The sequence below is a fragment of the Talpa occidentalis genome, unplaced genomic scaffold, assembly GCF_014898055.3.
Source record: "Talpa occidentalis isolate TD23 unplaced genomic scaffold, MPIMG_talOcc4v2.1 talOcc4.10, whole genome shotgun sequence".
Taxonomy (NCBI): Eukaryota; Metazoa; Chordata; class Mammalia; order Eulipotyphla; family Talpidae; genus Talpa; species Talpa occidentalis.
In genome coordinates this window covers 10,083,750-10,100,421 of record NW_023600993.1, presented here as the reverse complement: position 1 = coordinate 10,100,421, position 16,672 = coordinate 10,083,750, and the positions used below count along the sequence as shown (strand labels likewise).

Below are 16,672 nucleotides of genomic sequence, written 5' to 3'. Positions count from 1 at the left end.
CTGCCAGGCAGTCCTCTTGGTTGCCCCCATGGCACCTGGGGATGACTGGGTGAGTGTCCCATGGTACTCATGACATTGAGTCACGAGAGGCCACGGGACAGGAGCACTTTTCTCCAAATCCCCTGGCACTCAGTGGATTCTCAAGGCCCCTTGATGGTGGCGTGATCCAGGAGCCTTCAGAGTGGCTGCTTTTCCCAGCAGAGAACCTGGTTCCCTCCAGCAGCCTCAGGAGGCCTGGTGGATGTGAGGGTCGAGAGTCATGAACCTTAGGGGAAAGCTCAGCCCATACTGCTGTGAGCGGGACCTCTGTGTGTCCAGGAGCTGTGGTGGCCCATCCTGGGGTCTGCTCAGACTGTAGGCAGCACTGAGGGTGGGCTGGGGCAGGAAGGGGAATTCCGCTGAGTCATTTGGAGAAACAATAGAGGAAGCTGCAGTGGGGTAATCATAGCCACTTCTCGGCCTGTGGGCACTTCCTGTGACAATCTAGCTGACCACACACTTGGTCTGCAGTTACCAAGTGTCAGCTAGCCGCTCCCCAAGTACACACAGGTCGGGCTGTGTGCTTGGGGATGTGGCGTCAGAGCAAAGGCGCTGAGAGTCCTCTCAGCCCGCTAGGCCACATGTGGGCCACATGTGGGCCTTAGTGTTCCCTTGGAAAGAGATACTGACAAGCCATGGCGTCTGGAAGACAGCGGCCTGATGCTTCTCCAAATTGTTGAGGGCCTGAGTCTTGAGGCCTCCTTGTGGGAAAGGAGACAGACCAGGATGGAGGGGGGTCTTAGGTAGGACACACGTGAGCTTCAGAAAGTTCTGTGGTAGTCACATGGCAGTGGTCACTACTGGGAGCCTGGCACCCTGCACTAAGGTGCCTCAGCCGTTCTGCATGTGGTGGTGGGTGGGAGTCCCTGTCATCTGCCCAGGAATAAGGCTCAAGCAAGTACCCAAAGAGCACAGCTAGCACCTCCCAAAGTGGAAATTAGCTTAGGTCTGTGACATGAGGACTCAACGCTCCACTTGGAGTGTGGTGACAGCTGGGGGTTGGTTAGCAGGTATGTTTTCTGTTGGTCTCCTCCAGAAACAAGGGGAGAATGTGGGGTTCCAGGCCTGTATGGCCTGTTGTCACTCACCTCTGAGGCACAAAGAAGTCAAGTGACTTAGCTAGAGTCACACAGTGGTGGACCCAGGACTTCAACCCAGCTCTGTCTTGTTCCAAGCCTTGCCATCCCTTATGCCAACCTGGCAGGCAGGATGGAAGTGCCTGCCTCTGGCACCTCCCTGCCATGCTCAGGAAAGATAGTTGCTGTGCCCTTGAGTGTGGTGGCTGAGGTGGGCAGCGGAGCACAAGCCTTACTGGGAATCAGACACCTATAGTCCTGTTTACAAGACCCACTTGGCTGTGTGGCTTCGGGCAAGTTGCTTCACCTCTCTGGGCAGCAGAATCTGTCTATAAAATAATAGATCAGGGCTCCCCAAACTTTCTTTACAGACAGGAAATCTTTTAGGCTCTATGGGCCATCCAGTCTCTGCTGACACTATTGACTCTGCAAGCCTAGCCAAAAGCAGTGTGTCAATGAATCATGAGCATCGCTGTCTTTCAATGAAACTTTATTTACAAAATCGGGTGGCAGGCCAGTCGTGCTCATGAGTTACCAGCCTCTGAACCAGAGGATCCCCATGTCCTTCAGCCTGTGTTTCTCTAGGATTCTGTAGCTGCGGTGGATCCATGGTGGGAGTTGATCAGTCAGCAGTCTGCTTTGATGCTGGTCAAGAAATTAACATCTGTCGATTTCTAAGGTGGTTGCATCCCTGGAGGGAGCCAGAGGGAAATTTCCATCTGGGGTAACCAGTCTGTTTTTCTCTTTGCAGAATGCCGAGATGTACAAACTATCTTCACAGCAATTCCATGAGATGGCTACGAAAATTGAGGGCACGCTAAAGTAAGTGTGTGTTTATTCTTCTTCTTCATAAACTTAAGCCTATATTTGTAAAAGTTCCCACATGTGGCTTGAAACCTGCCACCACCTGCCTAATTTCAAAATTATCTAACAACACAGATGGCCATCTGTTCCTCAGTCCTCTCACCTGGGTTGAAGCAGCCATTGGTCATTTGTAATTGGCTCCCTCTCTGGCAAAAGGGAGGGGGGCTATGCGGCAGGCCTGCAGGGTTGTTCCAGGCCCGGTGTCCTGCGGCCCCCAGGGGAGTCAGGGGAGGGGTGCTATGACTCCTCCTTGTACAGAGGTGGTTTCAGAGCAGCCTGTTCCCGCTGGGCAACCTTTACATGCCTGGCTCTCAGCCACACTCTTGCCTGTCAACACCTAGGGTGGCCCTTGCTTAACCCCCAGTAGGGCTGGGGCTCAGCAGAACTGGGGCCCTTGTTTTGCCCCAATAGGACTCAGGACACGGACAATTTGTTTGGCTCACCAGTGCTGAGTGCTGGTGTCCGTCCTGCCTGCTGTGCTCCTGCACTGACAGGGGAGGCCTCTGAGCCAGAGCCTCAGGGAACGGGAGGCAGAGCAGGTGTGTCCATTGCAGGTGCAGTTCTGCTTGGTCAGGGTGCAGGTCCCAGGCAGGCCTGTGGGGCTCTGGAGGGGAAGGGAAAGCTGGGCTCATGCTTTGGTCCTCTGTGAGCAGATGGTCTCTGTGGACCTAGAGCATCTTCAGAAATCGCCAGGGTCTCTGGCACCCCCCTCCCCTGTAGGAGTGTCCGCCCCAGAAATGCAGTGGGTGATTCCCCAGGCAAAGCTGTCACTGTGCAAAAGGGTGAGGGGTTGACTTTGGCACCACGAGAAGGAAATGTCAGAGGGAGGCTTGGATGATGAGGAGGTGACAAACTGCTTGTAAAGACGGCTGCTGCTGAGAACTGTGTGAGGCGCCAGTCAAGGCAGCAGGGACAGATGTACGTTCAGCACAGACCTGGGGAGTGGCACGGACATCTGAAGCTGGAATGCGGTGGAACTGACTGCAGGATAGGCCGGGAAGAGAAGCGTTACCTCGAAATTTGAAATGCGGAACAGTAAGAGGAGACTCAGAGAGAGAGAACTTTCCAGCAGGCAGATGGAGACAGGAAAGCTCTCGCACCTGCCTGCTGGGACCCAGAGGGCCTGAGTGTGAGTGAGCACACCCACATGAGCTGCGGGGAGCCCTGGGAATGGAACCTTCCAGCAGAACCCCTGCCCTCGCAGATAAGACGCTAACTCATCTAGCTCCCGGGGGCTGAGGCGGGAGAGGATGGGAAGAAGGCACACCCACAAGGCAGTTGGGTGACAGCCACCCAGGAAGGTGATCCCTGGAGGGAGGCAGAACCAGTGTGGCCCCTGCTCACCAGAGCTGTGTTTGGGATAGTGGTACTGGCTCCAAAATGCCGTGCCCTTCACCTGGACATGGGTGACCTGCCAAGGGGATGCAGCTCTGGGGAGAAGGGGACAGCTTTAAAGCCTAGGGCATTTCCTTGCCTGCCACTTAACCTCTGCCTCAGGGTGGGGCCCCAACCTCTGGGTGCCCTGGCTTAGTGAATTTGACTATGTTATCATATCCTTTCTTGTCCTTATGTCCTCTAAATGCAAAAGAAAAATGGCATCATCTGAGCAAAGTATAAGGGCTTTTTGTTTGTTTGTGCCATCCCTTGGTTAGACTTACTGCCATGTACTAAGTCCATTACTAAGTGCCAGGTGCTGTGCCAGGCGCTTCATCTGTGTGCTCTTATATGCTGCTGTTGGTTCTGTTTCACAGAGGAAGGGCTGGGGCTAGAGAGGCTTGCTGACTCCCTCACAGCGGGTTGCTTTCCAGGCTGGAGTTCAGCTTACTTCGGCTGCTTCAGGGCCACTGTCCCTCACTATTTATCTTCACCTCTTCACTGTCCCTAAAGGCTCTCAGGGTAAAAGACAGGCCCAGGAGGAGGGGGCCACCCAAGGGCCTGCCTGGGCTTCCCAGTCAGGCAGACTGCAGCCTCGCCTCTTACTGGTTTTGTGCCCTTGGGCAAGTCACTTCACCCCTCTGATTTCCTCCTCAACAAAGCAGAGCGGACAACCCCTTTAATGCTGGGTGAGATACCATGTGGGAAGCAGACCGGGGATATCAGCCTTGCTGGGGGTGTCAGTGAGGCTGCTATTTGTAATGGCAGTTATTTGAATCACTTAGTGTTCAATTGGATCTGCACGATTTTGCTCATTCACTCACCACACCTGGACAGGGTACCTACTGATAACCAGGCACCATGCCGGGGACCTGGTAAATAGGCGATATGATAAACTACCCGGCTCTAGTGGCTGCCAGCAAGCTTACAGCATTCGAGGAGTGACAAATATTTTGAAATTAATTACAGTTTCCTTCATGATTGTTGGACATGGTAATTAGCTAGGGATGAAAATGAGGCCTAATTGACAAACACATACCCAAGGACCCTAGCTTGGAGTTGGACTTTGGGGGCAGATTCTGTATGGGAGTGACTTTTAAACTGACTCCTGCAGGATGATTAGAAGTTGGCCAGAGGAAACAAGGAGAAAGAGTATTGCAGAGGGCTCCACATGTGCCAAGGCCCTGGAGCAGGAAATTACTTCCTATATTCAAAGAAGTAAAAGAAAGCCAGTGTGCCTGAAGAGTAACAAACAAAGTGAGAGACACCAGAGACAGGATGAAGAATCAAGAAGTCAGCGGAAGCCAGACCACGCAGGAAATTGTAACCACATAGAGATTTTTCTTGTACCCTAAGCCCTGAAATATCATTTTACTAGTTCAGTGAAATACTAGTTCAGTGAAATACTGGGGTTTGCTCCCTATTTTCCTGAGCATGTTAATTATGGTATGTTAAAGTCATCTGGTCCTAATTCTTTATACTCCTGGTAATTCTCGATTGATTGCCAGCACTGTACAGAGAAAGTGCAGAGGCTTTGGAGTATGCAGTCACACCTGGGTTAACAACGAGGAGGATACTTTCTGAGAAATGTGTTGGCAGGTGACTGTGTCACTGTGAGTGTCATCGAGAGTGCTTTCACAAACCTGGGTGCTACAGTCTACCACACACCTAGGCTGTATACAGGGTCCACCATTATCTGTTGTTGACCAGAAACCTCATTATGTAAGACCATTTTCTTCCACCCTAATCGTTCATGACCACCTGAGAGAAGGCAGACCCTCCAATCCCATGTGGTCTGAGCTTGCCTGTGGTTTTGGTAAAACTCAAGCTACTCCTGATTCACCCCTGTACCTTGGGTATGACTTTCCAGAACTCCTCTCAGAACTAGGTGAGTTCTAAACCCCTGTTTTTGCTTCCTTGGCACCATTAGACTTCTAAAATTCCACCCTGCCTTTCACTGGCTTTTTACTTAATTTCTTAGCCTTCTAAGTGGCTCAAAAATCTGACAAACGCCATAGAAGAGGAAAACAACAGTGTTGACTCAATATTTAATTCCCTTCTCTCTGGAATCCTGATCCCTCAAGTCCTTGCTGCCTCGGTAGCTTTGGGCTCCAAAACTGCATTGTCTCTCCACTGCCGGTGAGATTACCGGAAGTCCTGTTGGCTTCCACCTTTTTAATGAAGTAGTTTGCCTCACTCTCGATTTCCCTTCCTGTGCACCAGGAATTGACAAAAACTCCAAGAGGAAAAGTGGTTCCAAGAAGGAACACTCATCTCCCCACAGCCCCTTTCTCTTCAAAATCTTGGCCCTCAGGTTCCAGTTTCCTGGTTTGTTGTGGTCTTTAAATGCCTTCAAACAGTTTTGTTGTGTTCTGTTTTTCAAATTCAAACCATAAACATTGTTTTCTCAGTGGAGGACATAATTCTTTCACAGGCTACTGCTGAGTGCAGAAGTCCCGATGTAACTTTGGAGGTGTGACTGGAGTGTGCCAGGTAGAACAGACAAGTACCAGAGCTTGGTATTTACCACCACTCTCTGGTCATGCTGGCAGCAGACACCCCGGCACAGGTGACTCACCCCACTTTTCTTGGGCTCACCAAACTTGGCAGGGGCAAGACAAGACGCCTGCCTGAGAATGGACGGAAGAGGAGTGTTGTTGATGGGTCAGACATTCGCAGTTTGGGGACTCTGGTTTTGGACAGTCCTACCACTGGGGTAGAAGCGAGCATGCTATGCATGTCTGAGCATGTGTGTCCGTACACGCGGGCACACACACACACACACACACAAACATGGGCGCGCACTCACCTCTCTACCGCACAACAGCACAGCAGGAGGGTCGTTCAGACTTTCTGAAGGAAGAGATTAAGACCCCAGGGAACATCCTGCATTTATTGTGTCACATCTATTTTTTATGACAACCTTCAGTCCTCTTCCCATGGGATTCATTCAGAGCCCGTCTCGGCTTCTCCCTGTCAGGAAACTTGTACAGTCCTCCCCGACCCCACAGAGAGCCAGCCCTCAAAGAGGTTAGAACAATTGAGTTGAAGGAAGAAGGTTATTAACTGTTTCCGGAAACTGAGTCATTGTGCTCCAAGGACTTTGATCCAAAGAGGTCTGATTAATGTGGACACGGCCAGCCTGGAACTTGCCGGAGCTGTGCTCAGCCCTGGAATGCCTCGCCCGCACTGGGAAGCAAGGATTAGTAAATAAACTGTGTGTGTGGGAGGTGTGCATGGACCTACCCGAGAGGATAGATTATTTTCAGCCCTTGCGCTCCCCCAGTTTGCATCTCGTTCGTGTGCTAATGACAGACGAACAGTGTGAACAACGCTCATTCATTTGAGCCCCAAATAAAATGGCTCTCTGGCCTTCTTTAGTGCAGGTAACATTCCAGTTAGTCTCAATTCAAAGGGCACTTCTCTATCTCACTTCCCTACTTTACCTAACCTTTCTAATGGAGCATTTTCTATTCAGCTTCTATTTCTATTCAATTTATCAAAATATGTGGTTTAATCTGATGTGCGTGACTCTGCAAGGCTAACAAATCAAAACCCATTTAAATCATTCATTGAACAGATCAAGATGCAGTTAATACATTTAAAAAAAAAAAAAAACACAGGTACTGACCGTCACCATATGTAGCTGTTCTGCCAGGCGCTTAGTACCGGGGCCTCCTCTTCAAGAAGCTCATGCGACTAATGCCGGTCTTGTCCCATTTTGTGGAGGTGACAAATATGTCACTTAACCTCTCAGTCCCAGTGTCCTAGTCTGTAAAACAGGGACAGTGATGACTGTGATAACCGTGGAAGTGCTCAGAAACGGGAGTGCTCAGCCAGGTGGTGGCAAAGTGGGATTGGAAGTCAGGTCTCTATGAGTCTGAATTTGCTCTTTTCTCTTGTTCAGAGATACTTACCTTCAACAATTACAGGCCAAGGGAATTAAGCTGCCTGCTGACCAGCTGCCTGACTGATGCTGGGGCTATCTGTGCCCTTCTCATGGTGCCTTCCTCCCCTGCAGCTCACCACTCTGTGTGTGCGTGTACATGTGTTTGTATGTGCACATGCTTTTCCAAGTTCCCCAGCCTCTGCAGGCATTTGCTCACATACTAGTGCTGGCAGAGGTCTGCCTTTTTTCTAGCAAGGGAAAGAAAGCTGCTCAGAGAGAGAGTTGTCAACAGAGGCAGTGTTGGGGTAGCACGTGGAAAAGCCAAACAGAAGATACAAGGTGACCGAGCTCCCCAAGGACAAAGTCCTCTGCTAGTTCCATGGGTGAGCGGGGGTGGCTCACCTTTGGTGAGCTTCAGTGACTTTGTCAGTGAAAGGAAGATCTTGGCTTCTTGCCTTTGCTCCCATCCTGTGCCCTCGCACCAGTGGATCCAAGCAACCTGCTGCTGAACGTGCATGTGGCCTGGAGTCTCCCCAGCACTGCACCATAGCAGCTCTTTGGGATCAGCATTCGAAGTGAAACCTATTTGCCACCCTCAGCCACAGGAGAGTTTTCACTTCTGAGACTCTGCATGGCTCCTGATTTCGGAACACTGTCTATTGAGTTGTCTTTGCATACCCTATTTTCTGTCTAGAATGTCCTCCCTATTTATCCCTCACAGACTATGCTTACCTGTCAAAATCCAACCTGTAGCATCTATTCTCACTGTTTGTCTTACCCAGAGGTCAATCCAATACCTTACTTTTCTCAGCATGCCCACCACCCAGCCTGGAACTTTGTTGTGATAGATGCTCACCCCCTGCATGCTCGGTGGGGTGATGCCCATTGTGTAGGTATTAGGTGTGGGATTTAAAAACACAGCTGACTGTTTAAGCACATTTGGTAGAGGCTTCTGGAGCACACACATGGCAGGGCCCTGTGTGGGCAGGGGCCTCACGGGGCAGGGCTTTGAGGGCAAACAGGTGAGGGTATAGATTCCAGCAGTGCTTCCTGATGGGTGGCCTGCATCAAGATGACATAACTGCTCTGAGGCACACATCCCTTGCTCCTGAGGGATGTTTTGAGGACATCGTGGGGGAACTTGTCACACACATAATAAGCACTTGGAACAGCAGGTGTTATTTCACAAAAGCTCATGTTTTGGAGAGGGGAGAGGGCAGTAGCAAAGGGCTAGCCCCAGGTGCAATGGGTGAGTCACTGGCTGTCTAAGAGGGGGGCCATGAAGGAAGGGAAGACCCCCGCATCCTAGAAAGACCCTCAGATTTTCTTATTGCCCTGGGCAGGGAGGCATCTCCGCCCAATTTCCAAGTGTGAAAAATGTGAAAAGCCTCACTGTCTATTAGTAGGCAGTGGATAAGCATAGGCCTTTCCACTCTAGAACTTCGAATGACAGACTGAGTGAGCTTCCGAGCTGGTCCGGGCAGAGGCTGCCAACATCTTGGGTGGAAAAGCAAGTTGTGGTTGACTCTGTGTGTGCACACTTGACACATGCACACTGCAGCACATCTGCTCTGCAGGGGCGTGTAACTTATGTGGATGTAGAGAAAAAAGTCTGAAGGAGTCCATGCTTAAGGGAAAGTAACAGCCTCTGTGGGCAGTTCAGGACTATAAAAAGGGTCGCAGGAAACCATGACTTTCTTTGATACATTTTTTATTTACATGCATGCATAAAATTGGTAAGAAAATAAAGACTAGAAAAAGAATGATGAGATTTAAGCTAAGGAAGAGAGAGGTTCGCAGCCTGCTTGCGGAATCAGATATCCAAGCTCACAGCTAACAGTTACCACACAGAGGGACAAGACCTGGCCTTCAACCATGTTCCTGTGTATGTGAGCATGTGTGAGCGTGAGCACCTGTTCATGCCTTTGTGTACAGGTGTATGTGGATGTGAATATGGAAGGGCATGTATGTGCAAGTGTGCACATGGATGCATGTGTGTTAGTATGGCATTGTGCGAAAGTGTGTGTACATGTGTGACTGTGGGAGGCTTGGGCAAATGTAGGTACGTGCATGTGTGTAAAAGCACATGTCTGTGTGAGTTGTGTATTGTGTGAGTATGCAGGAGGGCTTGTCTTTGTGAGTGTCCATGTGTGAGTGCATTGCATGTCTCTGTGTGCACACATGTCCCTGCATGTAGTGAAAGGATGTGTACACAGGCATGTGTTTGTGTACCTGAGTGCACACATGGGAGTACACACGTTCGATTGTGTGCACATTACTGTCCGGGGGTGTGAGCATGTGCACATGCAAGTATGCACGTGTGTGACTTTCTGATGTGTCCATCTCCTCTTGAACTTCCCCTCCATCAAAGACTGAGGCTGTTGGGCTAGACGTGTGACTCGTGTTCAGAAGTCTAATGTGTCATTTGAACGTGTGAGGCACAGCTCAGCTGTGATTCTGGGTGCAACTAGAATGAACATTCGAAGTTCTGGGACAGAAGCCCAAGGCCTGGAGGGCTGGGTGAAGGTGTGGGCTCTTTTCCCTCCAGGTCCCCATCACCTACCCCTATTGGGGTCCAACTGCTCACATGGGCTCCTGTAGGAACAGCTGGCCAGGTTGGGGCTGATGTGCCACTTCACATTTTAGTAGGGAAATTGGAGATGTACCTTGAAGCAGGTCAGGTGCTTCAGGAGTGAATTGGAAACTATTGAGTAAAGGAAACATAGGAATCAGCCTGTGGTTTTCTCTGTGTTCTGTCTGAGTCACCATAAACAACGCAGTGCTGGGCATCGCTATTCCCTGCCATGCTGCTCAGGCATGGGGTGCAGAGAACAGGAGTGGGCGGGTGCTCCCAGGGATTAGTTAGAAGCTTGAAAGGTGCCAGGGAGGGAGCAGGCTGGCAAGAGGATGTACTGAATCCTCCAAGGAGACACTGGCTATAGCAGGACTCCGGCCTTGAACTGCAGCTTGAAAATTTAAGTTAGACCTAGATAAGGACTTCCGGGCTTGCACTGAGAGATGATAATGTCATAATAACTGAGGGAAGGAAGCTGTACAGCCTCATTTCCTCTGGAAAGGGTGAAGGAAAAGCAGCAGTGTCACCCTCCCTCCACCCTAATCCCCATCTGATCACCAACAGCAGAGGACCCCTTCTTCTGTGTCAGCCCCCACCTCTGTCTTGGCCTCCCCTAACCGACTTCCCTGACTGTGAATGAAGTCCTCCCAGGGCAGAGGCGATGAAAAGTTGATCCTGCCCAAGGCCTCAGAGATAGATCCGCCTTTGTGCTGGGCCAGCGTGGGCTCTGCAGTCAGGGGTCCATGTGAGCAGATACTTGGGGCCGAGGAAGGGGCTTTCCTTGTGGGTGCTACAAGAAGGTGGGGATAAACATGGAGGGAGAGACAGACATCTGAGGGGTAGGGACAGGACTCAGCTGTGGCTGGAAGGGCAGGCTGGTCCCGGAAGTGACGGGCCTTCAATGCGTACAAAAGAATTTGGAATTCATCCTACAGGCAGTGGCAAACCATAAAAAAGCTTTTAAGCCGGGAATTGATATGATCAGATTTGTGTTTTGGAAAGATAACTGGCAGCATCTGGGAGATGCAGCAGTAATGGTGCAGTGGGAGGTGGGAAGTTGACTTAGGAACTCAGGGCAGCCCCACCGCTGGCATGACTCACCCTCCAGCGTGCTTCTGGGGCCCCTGCGTGGGCACCTTCTGGGGTGTAGATAGGGCTCCTGCTCTCAGGGCAGCAGGATGGACAAATGTCAGCGAGTTAAGATGACTAGACCGAGTGATGAGAAGATGAAGTTGGATAATGGAGTGGAGAGCCTGGGTCTCTCTAGATGGAGGTTCGGGGTTGGCATCTGACGCTGGAGCAGGGAGCTGAGCCACGAGAAGGGCTGTGCAAATACCCAAGCCAGGGTGCAGTGGCTTCCTGGGAGACTGCATGCCTGGTGCAGAGGGCTTGGGTGAGGAGCTGGCAAGTGCCATGAACCAGGGCAGCTCCTGACTGGGGCTGGGCTTGAACATGAGTGTCCAGAGGGTCTGTCCATTGCCTCCCAGTGCTGTGGACAGACGTGGGACTCCCTGGAAGTTCCAATACCTGAGCCAGGGTAGGGTGGCCTAAAGGGGGATTGTAGTGACAACTGGTGCAGGGACAGTCCGGTTGGGTTCAAAGTGCCCGGAGCTGTGTAGATGTCCCTGGGCTGACCCGGGGTTCTGACCATGCAGCCTCAGCTCGGGTATAGGCAGTCTCCTGGGGTGGCCAGCCCCCGCCCTGTGCTTTCTTGCTGCTCAGAGGTCCATGACTCAGGAAACGGGGCTTAGAGAGACCACAATTTGTTAATCCCCTCCCCTCGACCAAGATGAAAATGGCATTTCATTCCCAGCTCTATTAGGGGACTCGCTTCGGGAATAAAGCCCGCGTCCCCAAAGGCAGCAGCTGGGGGCTTTTCCTTTGTGCCACTTTTGTTTTCTTTTGAGTGTTACATTTAGATTAGCTTCTGGGGATTAAATGTTATTACAGTAGAGGATTTTTCTTTAATCGGTAAACAGTTACTGCTTAGCATCCTCACTGTTAGATTTATTTCTCCAAGTGCTGTTGCCTCCACTGCTCCACTTCTTCTTTTTTTTTTTTTTTTTAAGATTTATTTATCGGGCCTCCCTGATGGTGCAGCAGTTGAGCGCTGGGTTGCGAAGCTGCCCGCAGCCTTGGCAGCGCCAGTTCGATCCCCGGCTGCTCCCCGGCCACCGGAGGAGGGTCCCACATGGCGCGCAGACCTCTCCTGCCGCCCGCTGCTCCCCTCAGCAGTGTACTTCGGTCCATCTGCCTGCTCTGCTCTCCCCTCTGGCTCTGGTGAATTCTCTCACCCTCCCGTGCTTCTGACTGTACCCAGTGCTTGTACAAATAAATAATCTTAAAAAAAAAAAGTTTAAAAAAAAAAAGATTTATTTATTTATGTATTCAAGAACTGGGGTACAGGCCAGAGGTGCAGGGGGTGAGAGGATTCACCGGAGACAGAGTGGGGAACAGAACAGGCAGACTGACTGAAATACTGCTGAGGGGAGCAGCGGGCGAGACAGGAGAGGTCTGCAGGGCCATATGGGTAGCTCCCTGGCCAGGGATCGAACTTGTGCTGCAGTGGCTGTGGACAACTTCATAGGTTGCGACTTAACCCTTTGCACCACCAGGGAGGCCCCCCACTGTTCCACTTCTTAAGAGAAAGCTCTGATTTGTGGTTTCACTTCTGCCTGGGATGCACCAGCCTTATGGGAGGCAGGGCCTTTCTACCCTCAGATGGGCCAAGGTGTGGAACATGGCCTGCATGGGGGCCCTGGGCTGCTGATGGTGCAGATGTTGCCAAGGGGTCAGACTCGTCAAGCAGTGAAGTGGTCCCTAGGCTAAAGAAGTCCCCTCAGATCTGTCCCCTCAGGTCAGCCACGCTCTTTGTGCCTCTGCAAGTGAGGAGGGCTCTGGGCCCTGCTGACTTCCTGAGAGGCTGCCAGCAGCACCCACCGGGACAGGCTGGTGAGACCATCTCCTGGGTCCCATCCTGCCAGGACCAGGATGGATGGGTTTCCTCGGCCACTGCCATCGAAGAGGTCTCTGTATCTGCATCCACCCGCAGGAGGGCCTGCTCCACTGGGCTCACCATCCGGGCTGCCACGTGCGACCCTTGGCATCTTACCCATGAGTCTGTGGCTCCAGACTGGGGTGGCCCCCGAGACACACAACTTGGACTTGAGGGTATTGGTTGCTGGTTTTATTGTGCAAGACAGGTCTTTTGTTTCTGGAATTGTCAGATCCAAGAGAATCAAGATCCATGATCTCTGTGGGAAGTTGAGAGTATCTGGACTAGGCCATGATTTCTCAAAGCTCTCTAAAGTGTTCTAAAATCATCACTCCCACTGATGTTGTTCACCCTCATGGAGCACTGACGCCTGTCTGAGACATGGTGACATTTTTACCCCCATTTTTATGGTGAGAAAACTGAGGCTCAGCCTGGTTAACCTGCCTGAGGTGGTTGGACTGGAAAATGGGGAGGCCAGCCTTTCTTGTGCATAGCCTGGGGGGCCTGGCATCACCCTGTTGCCACCAGGAGCTCAGGAGGCTATAGCTCATGCGCCTAGGCCCACAGGGCTCTGACGTGAGGCACTGTGTGTCATTCAAGCAGAGAGCAATTCCGGAGCCTTACGTGACCCTCTTGTCCAGGAGACCTCTTGGCGGCAGGTCCAGTGTGCATGTGCCCTGATGCAGAGTCATGGTGTTCTGTAGACTGTGTGCCTTGGAATCCCACAGAATGCAGAGTCCAGGGCCTGCCCCCCACTAGGGGCACAGAACCTGCATCTTAAACAAACTTCCAAATGATTGCTCTGAGCTCTGGAGTTTAGATCAGTTGCCAGAGTGAATGTGTTCCAGCGAACAAATTAATCTCTTCCCCAGAAAAGCCCCTTGGGAAAACCAGTAAATCCATCCCAGCTTCTGAATTGCTCTGGCAGCCCTAGAGGTTGGAGGGGGCTTCTCCTGCAGCGAGGAGTCCTGCCCGGACCCTCAACTAGACCTCCCCAGACTCAGGGCGAGTCTGGAGAGCCTGTCACCACCAGCAGTCCCATGGGAGGAAACACTGTCCCCACCTGTCCCACAGTTGGTGGGCCTGGCGCAGGCCCCACAGGTGAGCACAGCCAGTACTTGGCTGGTACTGCAAGCACCCCTGTGCCCCTGCCTGGTACTGCTAGCCTGCCATGAGCAGGCGTGCCTGGCTACTTAGGGTATGATGCGCTGTTCACCTGAGCATTGATTCAACAACCTCTCTGGGGGAGGGCCATGGTTCCCCAATTTAAGGAAAGTCATCCTGGTGGGATAGGGCCAGTATCTGGGGGACTGTAGGAAAGCGACTCACCCCTGCAGGGTCTTGTGGGTGCATCTCCAATCCTGAGCGGTCTCCTCCCACTCTGGCCTCATCTGAACCAGGGTGGGGTCAGACCACACCGGTCTGAGTGTTCATCCAGCATGGAAGCCTCCAAGCCAAGCTCAGGCCTGTTCCTCACCCCTGTAGGGGCCAGCCCTCAGCTCCCTAGGCCTTCTGAGGCATTTGTGGGATCAGGTCTGTGCACAGCAGGATGGGGGTGAAAGGGCCTCAGAAGCATTCCTTAAGTGATATTCTGGTGGTAGTGCTGATTAAGAAGAGTTCATTCTTCCAGGCCCCACATTCATGGGTTAAACACCCCCTAAATGCTATACATTGGCTGAACACCTCCCTAAATGCCCCTGACAACAATAGTGATATTCTTTACTCCAATTCATGTTTTTGAAAACTTATGTAAGGAGTAAATCAAATCCTCTTTATAAAACTTTGCTGTTTTTATTCATCTTTAATACATGAGCCATATAAAACTGCAGCATCAGAACACTGCCTCTTCCTACACACACTCACCACTCACACAGTAACTATTCATTTACTCTCACTCATGATCACACACCATTGGCTCACATACACACTCACACACTCACTTATTCATGCATCACACACACAGCCTCTAACCAGATCATTGCCCGTGTTGGGATTCTGCAGCTACTTCCCTGTCAGTGGTGTTAGCTGTGACTGTTTCCCGAGGCTCAGCGTCTGAGAGAAATTGGAATGAGCCACAGAAATCAGACCATTGGAATGCACACGTGGAAATGTGCCCTCATTGCTGCATGTACATATATACTTGCTGCTAAAGAGACTCCATTAGTAGCCAAAGACAGGAAGTTCCTACCAGCAAATTCCTTAAGGAGGTTATGTTCACTTCTCTGCTGTCAAAGATGACTCTGGCATTTTAGGTTCTTTCTTTGAATTTCACTGTACTAGATGAATTGCCTTCCAGACTTTTCCACGATGACAGTTGTCAGGAATGCCCGGGAGTTTTACTTAAGCTAACAAATTATTTCCTTTCCCATTAGCTCTACAAACAGGCCCCTAATTAGTGAATTGGCTAATAGCAGCCGCCTCTGGGGTCGTCGGCCCCGACGGCGCTGGCTCGGTGCCGCACTCCGTGTCACTGTCACAGCGTCTGCTGGGCTCTGCTGGGAGTCAGAGCTGGGGAGCCCGTGTATAATACCCCCCATTTTATCTTTTACATGGTCTCCTTGGTCACGCAAATGAATTCCCAACTCAAACAGGGATGAATTTCTAAATATGGTTAGAAATAGTGACTTTTTTGTTTTCTGAGAAAAGGGGAGTAAAGGAGGGGCTTGCCTCAATCCTAGATGAGAAAACAGTTTTTCCCACACACAGTTCCGTGTTTTCAAGATGGGGCTGGTCAAGTCAGAGTCGTTTTGGAAAGAGCATGTAATCTGCATGTAGTTCCCGACCCACCTGTGATTGCAAATCACCTGCTCTGTCTCAGGCTCGACAGGACACTCAGCCGCAGCAGTGCCCTCCCCAACCTGATAAAACAGAGGGAGCCCATGTCTCTCCCATGCGGCAGACCTTTCCCTGTGCTTCTGCCTGCTTTTTGGACCTCCTTTTCTCCAGATGAAAGGGCGCTAAGGTCTGCCCAGTCTGTGTCCATCCTGAACTAGAGATGCTCCTGGAGCCTGCCGCCCCTCCTGACCTGACCCAGCCTCATGACTAGCGTGAGCCCAGGCTCGCTCAATGTCTGGTGTATGTCCCAGCTCACTCTGACTAGTTAAGCTCCAGCTCACTTGAGGAATAGTCTAAGTTCCATATTTGCTTGACTAGTTAAGTCCCAGGCTTATAGGATGACTAGGATACGCCCCAGCTCACTTGATGACTAGTGTTAAGTCCCAGGCTGAATGCAGAGAGGATGACACCATCGCGTGGGTGCTGCAGCCTAGTCCGGGTGCCGTGGTGGGGGAGTGCAGGGTGGTGACAATTGTGACAAACGACGCTTTGCATTCAAGTTTTGTTACTGTACAGATTCTTGCTACATCAGCTTAAAAGCAAGTGCAGCTTAGTCTAAATGCCTGTTTAAGCAAAGGCCAAAAGTCTGTTTGAAGATACAAAGGGAAAAATAGGATGTTGGGAATATAAAGCTTGCAGCTAGTTGTGGATGTAAAATTTATGACACTTTATATACAGTAGAAATGAGTAGTGGAGCTACATTTATTTGTTCAAATGTAGCAGAAATGCATCTTGAATTAAAAATTATGAAAAGGTGATTATACAGCATAGCAAATCTCTAACCTGGATTAAACAGAATTGTTGAGGAGGTAAAATGCCAGCGTCAACATGTATTTCAAAAGAGGGAAGAACAATTCTGGGTTGGGTGGGGAGACCTGGGCTCTTGCTTTTGCTTGGGGCTGATGTGACAGGAAGTTGCTGGTTCATGGCCCAGAAATTCACAGAGTTGGAAAAACCGTGGCCACTACCGCACAGCATGTTTATATACTTGACCCACGCAAAGTGGATCATAAAGGCGTCCCAAA

At 51.0% G+C, this 16,672-nt stretch overlaps 1 protein-coding gene across 6 annotated transcripts in view; it reads left to right on the top strand.

Moving 5' to 3' along the window:
• The window catches only part of CHCHD6 (coiled-coil-helix-coiled-coil-helix domain containing 6), a 224,959-nt gene that overhangs the window by 190,939 nt on the left and 17,348 nt on the right, over positions 1-16,672 (top strand). For 2 of the 6 annotated variants that reach the window (XM_054688287.1, XM_054688322.1), the window contains exon 6: positions 1,867-1,937. In XM_054688287.1, the coding sequence (XP_054544262.1) occupies positions 1,867-1,937 (71 nt within the window). Of the gene's footprint in view, positions 1-1,866; positions 1,938-4,467; positions 5,766-5,787; positions 6,921-16,672 lie in introns of those variants that run through there. The other 4 variants (XM_054688296.1, XM_054688264.1, XM_054688210.1 and 1 more) reach the window with 4 other exon arrangements.